This window comes from Microtus pennsylvanicus, chromosome 3, assembly GCF_037038515.1.
Source record: "Microtus pennsylvanicus isolate mMicPen1 chromosome 3, mMicPen1.hap1, whole genome shotgun sequence".
Classification (NCBI taxonomy): domain Eukaryota; kingdom Metazoa; phylum Chordata; class Mammalia; order Rodentia; family Cricetidae; genus Microtus; species Microtus pennsylvanicus.
In genome coordinates this window covers 103685912-103698070 of record NC_134581.1, presented here as the reverse complement: position 1 = coordinate 103698070, position 12159 = coordinate 103685912, and the positions used below count along the sequence as shown (strand labels likewise).

At 45.9% G+C, this 12159-nt stretch overlaps 1 protein-coding gene across 1 annotated transcript in view; it reads right to left on the bottom strand.

The window, feature by feature from the left end:
• Positions 1-641: 641 nt before the first annotated feature.
• Positions 642-12159, bottom strand: part of Deup1 (deuterosome assembly protein 1) — a 68796-nt gene continuing 57278 nt past the window's right edge. The window contains exons 13-14 of the mRNA XM_075967998.1: positions 3982-4096; positions 642-1459 (exon numbers count right to left, since the gene is read on the bottom strand). Coding sequence (XP_075824113.1) covers positions 1283-1459; positions 3982-4096 — 292 coding nt within the window. The 3' untranslated portion in view covers positions 642-1282. The remainder of the gene's footprint in view (positions 1460-3981; positions 4097-12159) is intronic.

Below are 12159 nucleotides of genomic sequence, written 5' to 3'. Positions count from 1 at the left end.
CAGCCCCTCATCCTACAGTGGGCACATTAAGGGTGTGGAACTCTCTGATATGTTGAATGTATCTTTGTTCTCCATCTGCCTGCTTACAGGAAGTGATATTGTGGTGAGAGCCAGGAGTCTGAAATTCAGACTTTTCCTCCATATATCCTGCTTACTCTAGGATATTGTTGTTTTGCAAATGTGTGCATGTGGGTATGTGGGTACCTGTGTGTGTGCAGAGGGTGGTATCAGGTGTCCTGCTCTGTCGCTCTCCACCCTATTCCTTTGAGACAGGCTCTCTCATGCACTGGAGCTGGGCTAGTAGCCAGCAAGCCCCAGTGATCCTTCTGCCTCTGCCCCTCACAGCATGAGGCATCCAGGTGTGTATGGCCATGGCCTGTCTTTTTATATGGGTTCTTGGAAGACTCAGGTTCTCATGATTGAGCAACAAGTTCTCTTTCTTGTTGTTTCTGGGGCACCTTCCCATTTCCTGGGATACTTATTTTGCTGAGAGTAAAATCTTAAATTTAAATGGTGCTGTACTGTGAGTGTGTGTTCCATTTTTAAAGAACAAGATATCAGATTATCATTTGTGTATTTGTTATGTGAACTTTATTGTTCATTTTATTGTTATTACTTCTGTAGAAACTGGACACTTGTAAAGCAGCTGAATCTCGCATTACTTTATTGTACTACAAACAGGGGTGGTTACAGAGGAGAGAGGAAACGGGTGCTCCGCATTTGCTGGGCTCAGCGGCCGCATGGCTGTCGGGCACGGCAACTTTTGCTGTGAGCAGTGCACAGTCAGAATCCACTACAAAAGTGAACGTAAAACCAGCAAGGACGTATCCTTTGCTTCTAAAACAAATCTCAGGGAGTTTACATAGGCCAGTGCATCTATCTAAACATCTTTCACTTTTCCAAGTCTTTGGGTTTTTGTGCCCAGCATAGAGTGGTTGCACTCATTTTCCTTATGTTTGGAGTTGAGCGCTTCCCTTTCTCGCTGCCTGTTAAACAGGAAATGGGACTTTAGCATACATGATTAAAATCAGAAATAATTCATTTTCAATCCCAAACTATGCCTTAGACAGGGAAGAAGTCCTCTGGGGCTAGCCATGTGTATTCTATCCTAACAGAACAATTAGTATGTGGAATGCAGAGATGAGCAGCTTTTCTAGCTTTCTTACAGAATGGAGACTGAACCAGATTTCTCAGGTTCACGGGTCTGCTTTGCAAGTGTTTCACTGGAGCCTTTCCCCTTCCTTTTTTTTTGGAGAGGAAGCAAACAGAAAATGTGCAAAGCTCATATATGCCTGTTCTTCCTAGGCTTGGTGTATTTGTTAAGCGTGAACTCGGTGTGTCTCTGCAGCTCGTCGATGTGTGCGTTGAGCAGCTTCTCAAGCTCCTTGGCCCGTCTCTCCTCTTCCATCAGGAAGTGCTGTGCAGCCAGGGAAGCTGGGAGGGATATATCTGGTGGAGACTGAAGAGAGGGGAGAAAAGTGAGGCGTGACCAACCCAGAGCCTTCAGTTGTAGGCATGCACCTTCCTGACAGTCAACCCTACAGCTTTGACAAAGCACTGCATTTTGGACAGAATCCTCCTCCCCTTGCAATGTAGTCCCTGGTAATGTAACCCCCAGGGGTATAAGCCATCTCAACACCACACCATTAAAGAGCCCTGGGAATGACAACTGCAGTGACCAGCTGCAAATCCAGGGTGGACGTAAGTACCAGGGAGCCCAGGCAGAACACATTTTGCTGACTTGCAAGGCAAGTCATCCAGAACAAAGGCAAGCCCCAGATCCGGAGTGAAGATGTAGCAGATTGGATAAAGATGGACATCTTGCTGGAGGTGGCTGTGTGTGTGTGGTGTGTGTGGTGTGTGTGTGTGTGTGTGTGTGTGTGTGTGTGTGTGTGTATGTAGGATGGGACTGGTGTTACAATCCTCCCTCACTAGTCAGGCTTAGTTGAAGAAGAAATCCGAGTGATACTCAGTGTCCCTTATTGGGAGGTATGGGGGTACTTCACAGCTTTCTTGTGATGTGGCTAGTGTATATTTGCACAAGGAAAAAATGAAATAAAGAATATTAGTTTTATTTAAACATTATAAAATTATTTTAAAAATTACACATTAATTTTCCAGTTCTTTTATGTACCCGTCTTCCTCTCACTATTCTCTGAGACAGTGTTTCAGGTAGCCTGGGCTTGGCGGGAACTCTAGGTGGTTGAGGATGACTTGAGTCTCTACCTCCAGAGTGCTAGGACTCCTGGCATGCGCCCGGCATTGCACCTGGCTGCCTTTATTCTTCTTTACTTCTGACTTGTTAAGAACAATGAAACTTTATGGAAGTGAACCTGGTTATAGGTTTATTAGTTCATCAATCTATAAAAACTCAAGATCACAGCAGGTGACACCAAAGGCCTGCAGACACATCCAAGTATTAAATCCCAACTGTACCATCTGCACTGGGTGCAGCCTCTCCACCAGAGTCCAAGGAAACAGTCTTGAACATGCTGTGTGTGCTGTTGATGGGTCAAACTCACTCTTTCTAAACACCCAGGGATGGACACTGTTGACACCAGGTTTGCCCAGCCTGTGCTAATAACGTGCAGTGAATTGCAATGGACTTTGCCCATCTGGACACCCAATAGACCATGCCTGCATACTAACACAAGCATCAAGACAGTGATGCCAAGGAATCCAAGGCTTGAAATGATGCCCACTCTTCAGAGGGTGAAACAGAACCCCACATAGACTCAGGGGCATGGCATGCTAGTAGATTGGTGGGGAAGGCAGGGATATCCATGTAGACCACAAGCTAACGTGCACTGAAGTCCTGTGCTCTTAGACAGACAACCTGATGCCATGACTGGACATCACAGAAGGCTGGCTGGCCTAGAACAAAGGAGAGCTCCACTGTGGGTTTAGGATAGGTCAGAAATCCTGCTGCTGGGGTCAGATGAATGGTAAATCCTGTTCTGGAAAAATCTCCAGCAAGAGAATGCCATGCGCATTTCATAAGCCTCAGGGGGACAGTCATGTTGTAGATATTTAAGCCAGAGTGAGGCTGTGTTTCCTGCAGTAGAAGGAAACACATTGGGAGCCCAGGAGACACAGAGCACCTAGCAGATGGACAATGTCACCTGTCCCATTTTCTGTCCTTGGCAGCCCCAGAGGGTGTTATGTATGGATCCAGTAGCAGAATGGCCCTCTCATTGAGAGCTACTTAGCTTGCTTCTGTTGACTCTTGGACCAGGTGAGGCCAGGAGGTGCTACCCCTCACCGATAGCAGGCAGCCTCTTGGCTGCAGCTAGGCCACACTGGGTCCTTTCCACCCTGCAGAGGACAGAATTTTCTCCCCCTGGAGGTGATCTGCGTTCCTGGGCTGACCCTTTCTGCCACAGAGCCTTAGCATGTAAGTTAGCGTGACAACAATGTTCTCTGGGATGACTCGGCACACGGCCATGTTCAGTTTATACATGTTACTATATGTTAAGACCCATCTGGGTCTGGTGATTTATGTCTGTAATCCCAGCACATGAAAACCTGAAGAAGGAGAACTACTGCAAGTTCAAAGCCAGCCTGGGCTACATGGTGAACTCTAAGTCAGCCGGGGCCAGAGTGAAATCCTAATACATGAAAACAAACAAAAAGTGAAAAGCATTGCCAGGATTCCTGGTGGGGCACTTGGTTATCTTTCCCTTCTAGAGACAGGTGTGGTCAAATGGTCTGCAGAGCATCCTGCAGTCCTATTTCAGAGGTGCTGCCACACGCCTTTAACCTCAGCACTCTGGAGACAGAGGTACGTGGATCTCTGAGACCACCCTGGTCTACATAGTGAGTTTCTGGTCAGCTAGGGCTACACAGAGAAATCCTATCTCAAAACAGCAAAATGAACACAAGCAAAAAAAGTGACATTTTAAGCTATTCTATCCTTCTCTATATTGGTCTCAGGATTGAATAATCTTCCCTTAAAGGAAAAATCAGTTTCTGGAAACTCACCAGAGGGAAGACTTCATCGTCACTAACCAAGGGACTTGTCATTTCTTTGGTCTGGAATGACAAAGATGGTAACGGCGGTGTTGGACTTCTGTTCAGCTCACAGTCTTGGCTAATTCTAGAAGAGAAGAAATGTATGTCAACAGTCTTCATAAGGATCCTAGGTTTTTTTCCCTATTGCTGTGGTATAACACCATGACCAAGGCAACTTAGAAAAGAAAGTGTTTATGTCTTGTGGGTTCAAAGGGTCGGAGTCCATGATGGCGGAATGAAAGCCAGCTGAGTGCTCACATCTGTCGACAAACACTAAGCCAGAGCTAACTGGTAATGGGATGAGTCTTTGGAACCCTCAAAGCTCTCCCCTGCCAGTGACACACCTCCTCCACAAGGCTGCACCTCCGAACCTTCCCAAATAGTTCCACCCAGGGGGGACCAAGGATTCCAACATACGAGGCCACTCTCATCCAAACTGACCACCAAAGGCCTTGTTTGTTATAGCTGAAGGTTCTGATTTTCCTGATGTCCAACTAGGGAGAACCAAACGAATAAATGCATTCATCTGGGTGTTTCTTTGACAATATTTTTTCGTCTAAATAATCCCAACTTTACCTTAAAACCTTGGAATGCAGAATTATGAAGGAGAATACCTGATGATTGGTAGGACAGTCTACTGTCTGCAGCCTCAGCCTTCCTAACTCTGTTATGTGCTGCTGTGATTCTAGGTCATTCTAACAACTGGAGTCAATTTAACAGAAATCTCAAAACTCTGAACACATCTGCCATGGGGGGGGCAGGTCTAAGGAGAGAAGCTAAAGTTCTCCATTGCATGTCACAGGCTTTTGGGATGTGGTACCACATCTCTGTGCTAACCAGTTCCTTCGGATTCTCTAACATACATCCTGGTTCCCACTAGTGCCTTCCCAGGTGCCTTGCTCATGCAATTTCTTTGTTCTCTCTGACTTTCTATCACACTTAGGAGAAAGAGTTCTTAGGACAGGTGAGGGCCAATGCATGTAAAACACATGGAACATGATGCCTGCTGCATCCTAGACACCCAATAAGCATCAGATGTCATCTTAATGCCCATTTGATCTTCAATAAAGAGCAACAAAGTGGATGTCCCCACAGATGAAGAAATAACCGGAAAGTTAAATTGTTTGCCCATTCATTTTCTTTTCCTTTTTTCTTTCTGGTACTGGAGAACTGATCTCAGATTCTTGCAAAGAATGCTAGGCACGTGCGTACACTGAGCTGCACCCTAGCTTTGTTATTTTTTTTATCTGAGACAGGGTCCCCAGGCTCTCCTTGGAAGTGAGACAGGGTCCCCCAGGCTCTCCTTGGACTCAAAGTCCTCTTGCCTCAGTGTCTCTGCCTTCCTCTGTCCCCATCCCCACTAAGTGGGGTTAGATTCCTCTGAGACACCTGTCCATCTTCAATCATTTCTTACAATTGTATGAAAAACCTTTTCTTTTTTTACTTTGGAGATTACAATATAACAACATCATTTCTTCCTTCCCCTTCCTCCCTGCAAACCCTCCTGCATATATTCCCCACTTTATGCTCTTTCAAACTCATGGCCTCTTTTTTCAACTGTTACATGCACGTATATATGCTTATATATTCCTAAATACAAACAGCTCTGTCTGTCTAACGTTACTTTAGACTCAGGAGGAGGGAGGTGCTCAATAGCCCCACACAACTGTGACACCCATGACGCACATCAACGAGCAGAGTGGCACTAGAACCCTAAAGGTACAGTAGTGCCTTGGTGACAGGGGACAGCTCTCTAGTTGGACTGAAGATACACTCAAGTATCCCAGAAACCTCTCCAACGGCCCAAGGCTAGTAAAGTCATGCATGGATCTTGGAGAAAAACCCACAATTTTACTAAAAACCAGCATAGTTTCAACTACATTTGAAACATTTGTCCTTATATCTATAGATAAGCACAGTCTTCACCCCTCAGGGAGGAAACTTCTCTTCGCAACAGACAGGAGTCATTACAGCAAATAATAACTCATCAAAATGTAGGTAGAGTAATGGAGCCTAGTCCCAGGGGCTACACCTACAATATGGCTCCTGAACTCAGGGCTCGGAGAACACTGCAGAAGATGGAGCAGAACGAGTGTTGAAGCCAGAGGATAGAGTTTGCTGGGAGACTGTCCCTCCTAGAAACGGCAGAAGCTGCACCCGTAAAGTCTCACCATCAAGACCGCCCAAATGTGAGCTGAACAGGGACAGCACCAGTGGACCTGGCACAGTGGATGGAGACAAGCCTGCAGTGCCTCAGATCTATACAAAAAACCATAGGCAACTAAGGGACGCTGAGAGGGAGCAATGGTCTCCCCAGGGAAAACTGCTGGTTATCTGGAACCAATGGTCAACCCTGAAAACAATCGTTTACTTTACAAATGAGAATAAATGGCTAGGAACCAGTAACTTTGAACTCAAGTTTTCCTGAGGTCGAATCCCACAAGAAGAATGCAAAGCACACTATGGAATTTATGTCTGTGCTAAAATATCAGATGGAAGATATAAGTAAAAACCACTGCACATATAAGCGAATAGGGGAACAAAACAACAAACCTTAATGTTGGGCCAAAGACTACCCCATGTGGCCTGTTTGGCTAAGTGAGTGTCTTTCATGAAAGTGGGGCTTCAGTTTAATCAAATCACCAAAGACCATGAAACATAAAAATCTCTTTAATTGAAAGCTGCTTATCCTTCCTAATAACCCAGATTTCCCACAGGGGTCAACCATTTTCAAAGCGATGTTTTGATACAATTTGAAAACCCACACTGTACTTTTCTCTTCTCATCCAAAGCCCAGGCCATGCAGACTTGCTTCTTATGCGAAATTCGTCAAGTCTGTGCATACAAACGGCACGAAGCCTCACTCTAGGTGCCGGCAGATCAACGCAGAGAAACAATGCTTCCCGGCTTTACTTGAGATAAATCTTTACCCCCATTATCCCACACCATAATTACCATGGAAACAGAGGAGCAAATTAAATGGAAATAACATGGTTTATGATGTGAACAATAGATGAAACATCTCCCAGTTCAGACTGAGCAGTAACAATCATATAATGAACCCGTGTATCATCTCTGGCCTGAACCTAGTGTCTACACTTCAGGGTGGAAAACAAGACAATAGTGGAGGTGCTCTGAGAAGTGTGTGTGCGCGCGCAATCTCGACTGTAAGAGATTTTATATACAAAGTATTATTTGTTCTAAATTATCTAAATAATTATCCCAATTACCCATTTTGCTGTGAATGCACAGAGATGGCTTTATGGTGCTAATTACTAAGATTTATATAGGAATATTTTTTATATCATAAGATCAATAAAATATTGAGATTGAAGGAGTAAACTATATTATGAAGTAAAATGCTTTGGCTTAAATCATCTTTATAGCTGAAAGCCCTTCTAGGACATAGCCATTCAAATACTTCATAAAACCACCTTGCACAAAATGCTGCACGTATCCATTTAAAGAGGGCTTAAAAATTATTGCAGAAGGCTTTTGATATCCACTCTCACGTCTCACTGTTCAGTTAGCTTTCCCATAGGCCCTGCTCCAGGGTCGCCAAGTGTGGCAGGCTCATCTGCTTGCACGGGAGGCAGAACTCCTCATGGAGTGTCAAGTCCTGTCTGGGGTATGCAGGCCTCCCATGCCGCTTCTCCAGGTTTTCCTTCTGGGGTACTGGATGATGGGATGATGTCCTAGCCAGGGACGAGGACCCACCACCTATCACCAACCTCCCAGCCTCACCTTCGCACACCCCACAGAAGCTCCCCCTGCTGTGGCCTGCACTCTCTCCAGGCCTGGAGCCTGTAGTCTTCTGCGTTCTGCTCCTTACTGGTTAATACACAGGACAAAATTCTCATACATATTTTCAGCTTTTAGATTCATCTCTTGATAAGGGACCTTGCAAGCAGCAATGACAAACCTGCTAATTTTGTGGCCTTTTCCTATTAGACACTTACTTTATTAGCTAAGCATGAAGCCATCTTAATGATGAATGTTTCCGATTACTAATCTTTTCTTGATTCATAATATAAAAATTTAAACCAAGAATATCACTTTTTAAAAGCTATATCGATTTTCATGCGTGTGTGCCTCTGTGGGCTTGTGTGCACCACTTGCATGCAGGAGCTGGTGGAGGTCAGAAGGAGTCAGATTCCTGAGACTGGAGTTGCAGGAGGCCGTGTGCCGTCTGATGTGGGTGGGAACCGGACCCAGGTTCTCTGGAAGGGCAGTAAGCGCTCTGAACCTCTGAACCATCTCTCCAGCCCCGTGACTTCACTTTGAAATGTGTATTCTCATGTGAAGACAAGCCCCATTTATGACAAAATTGTTTTGTCATTAAAATTAGTTCCGTATTAACAGTTCTGGGTCCCAGTACTCTAAATCAGCTTGTAAAGTCTCCTGCAACTTCAATACATTATTTTTTTAAAGAAAAATACTCAGAATATCTTAACAAAATTCCATTAAATCTCATAACAATTTTAAAGTGATGGATAGATTTTTATTTTAGAAACTAAATGCTTTGGATTGCCTGAAAATGCTCCCGATTTCAAGTGAGCTAACAGGGAGATATCTTCCAATAGGAGTGAAAGACAAAAGCTAAGAATAAATAACTGTTTATATTACAGACTGTGCCAGTCTTCCTCCGTTACAAGGGAGAATCTCCTTAGACAATGACCTTGAGATTTTTGAAGCAATTTTATTTTTCCTCCTCCAAATAGTTTAAGTCATTGCTATGTGAAGATGACTTGGTCATTGTCTGGTTAACTTATGTCTGACAAACATATGAATATGCCTTACATGCACAGACCCACACACATACATAGTCACACATATATAATATATATGTAATATACACATAACCTATATATACATACACACATGCATACATACATATACATACACATGCACACATACACAGAGATACATATACACTACACATAGATTTAACCACACTCATTCATATACACATATACATATACCACACACACTCATACACACATATACCATGTATTTATACACACATATACAAACACGTGTGCACACACCACATGCACACCCATGTACATGCACACATATGTGCATATACATCTTGCTACTTGACTCCCTGAGGTGGGCTGTTAGGGAAAGGCTTTCTCTTCTGTTGCTGGCATCAGCGGGGAGCCCCCTGCTTTCCGGTTCTCTGCTGCTGAGCTCACAGTGTCCCTGCATCTCAACAACTCTTCCCCATCGTGGGTTTTACATGGCAACAATTTATTCAGACTGTTTGAAATGCTGTTTCTTTTCAAAACCAGGTCACTGAAGAACACTGAAATCAGACGAGGCATTAAAACAAATTTAATGAAACTTGCAGCAAATGGAAGTGGCAGGGCCCGGCTCTGCAGCAATTGTCCAGGCTGCTTGTTAAGATAATCTCCCGCAGTGCCTTTTACTCCTTCCTGCCTCTGTCTCCCACGGTCTTGTTTTTGTGGGGCACTTTTAATACATCTGCACTGCCTGGCAAAGAAAGATTAAGGGACAAGAAAAGTATTTTTAAACTAACAAACTTCAGAGTAATGGCACAGCACTTCACCGGATGCTATCAGACTTGCTCAAGTGGTGAGGATGGGCCTGGGAGCCCAGGGCCCTCGGTGACTCGCTGAGGTCAGCCAGCAGTGCCACAACCGTTCCTAGCATCTTTAGGGCTGGGCTTTGCTGGGAGACTGAAGGTAGGGACATGCTTTGTGAGGTTCTTGTTCTAGATTAGAAATGACCTCTTAGAACAGGTTTTCAGTGCTACTGGGCGATCAGCATGTGTTTAGCCATCAGAGGACAGGCTCTTGACTGTGGCCAGAGGCCTCTTCATTTTTCCCACAGTGCTTACACTGACCCCCCATCATGGTGCCACACCATGGCACCCCTCCCATGGCACCCCACCATGGCACCCCCACCATGGCACCCCCACAATAGCACCCCACCACAGCACCCCAACCATGGCCCCCCCACCACAGTACCCCAACCACGGCACCCCATCATGGCACCCCACCACAGCACCCCCACCACAGCAACCCTACCACAGCACCCCCACCACAGCACCCCACCACAGCACCCCCACCACAGCAACCCCACCACGGCACCCCACCACAGTACCCCCACCACAGCACCCCCACCATGGCACCCCACCACAGCAACCCTACCACAGCACCCCCACCACAGCACCCCCACCACAGCAACCCCACCACGGCACCCCACCACAGCACTCCACCACAGCACCCCAACCATGGCACCCTCATCAAGGCACCCCAACCATGGCACCCCAACCATGGCACCCTCATCAAGGCACCCCAACCATGGCACCCTCATCAAGGCACCCCAACCATGGCACCCCAACCATGGCACCCTCATCATGGCACCCCAACCATGGCACCCCAACCATGGCACCCTCATCAAGGCACCCCAACCATGGCACCCTCATCACGGCACCCCAACCATGGCACCCTCATCAAGGCACCCCAACCACGGCACCCTCATCAAGGCACCCCAACCACGGCACCCTCATCAAGGCACCCCAACCACGGCACCCTCATCAAGGCACCCCAACCATGGCACCCTCATCAAGGCATCTCCACTGTGACACTCGCACCATGCACTCCCAACTCTGACATCACAGGTGCCCCACCATGGCACCCCACCGCAGTGCTCACCCCCTGGCACTCCCTGTAGTACTCCCACAGTTGTACCACTAGAGTGCCATCCTCACCAAAGTCCCCCCAACACAGTGTCCCCCGAAACACCTCCACCACCGGATCCTTTCTCCACTACCTAGAGAGGGGTTAATTCAGGGCTTTGGAGAGACTGATACTTCAAGCATTGGAATGATTAGAATCCACTTTCTAGGGGCTGGAGAGATGGCTCCAATCCATAGAAATTGTTCTTGCGGAGGACCAGGGTTTGGTCCCCAGCATCTAGATGGCAGTTCACAGTCATCTGGAACCCCAGTTCCAGGGGATCCAGCAATGTCTTCTGGCCTCTCTGGACACCAGACATGCACATGGGTCAATATAGACATAAATATAAAATAAATCTAAAATGACAAAAGAATCCATCCTTCTAGTACCTCTAGGACTGAGGTAGGGAAGGGAGAGCATTGCTCTAGAACTGGAGAGTGTTGAATAAACTCCCCCTCTTTTGGGCTGTTCCATAGATTTTGCTTAGCTACCAAGATGAGCCTGCCATGACCCTCTCCAAACCTCAGGTTCAGCGATTAATCTAGTCACTAAAATACATGTTTTAGTCACCATGAATTTATAAAAGTATTAATATTATAAATGCAATTTACTACTACTAATATTAGTGATTATTAGATGGCCAACATTCATGCCACTACACATATTACACAGATTCCTTCATACAATCCCCACTAACACGCTACACACAAGAAACCATGAAAATTATTAAGCATCCACACACAGGGCGAGTCCAGTGTGCTCTGGACTTTCTTAAGCACATGAACGACTCATGTCAGAGAAGTGTGGTGAAGGCAGCCATAGCCCTCCTCTGAAACCCGCAGTACAATTGACGTCTTCAGGGCTCTGAGGAGTTCAATGGAAAAAGAATCGCTTTGCTGAGCAGTTCATGAGACTGGTGGGGACAGTGACCCTCCTCCAGAGACACTCCTGACTCCATAAATCATTGGTGAAAATTGAGTTAATTAGCAGGTTTCATGGTTAACATTGACTTAGGATGTGAGCTAAGACGTTTTAGAGATCGTGAGGATAAAATGGACAATGGGCATTGATCTTCCATGCGCTGAACTCTCTTACTGTCCATAGGGCCCTTGTTAGCACGTGACCAGCAGTCGGTTACCATGGCAATGTCTGTGTCACGGGAGGACAGACAGAAGTGACATTTTCACATGTTTTGCTTTCTCATACCTAACGGGGGAATTTCTAGTTTTCTCTGTTCTCACAACTTTAAAAGGATTACTTGCTTGTCTTCCTGCATGACTGTCCTGAAATGACGCGAACAAAAGTCCCTGGGAACTCTCCGCCCAGCTGTTGCCGTATGTGCTTCTTACAAAACAGGGCCCAGACTCCTGCGTTATCACTACCAGATAGAATGTAAACAGCCGATGAAGCTGTCATTTATACTACTGATGAATTTCCCACA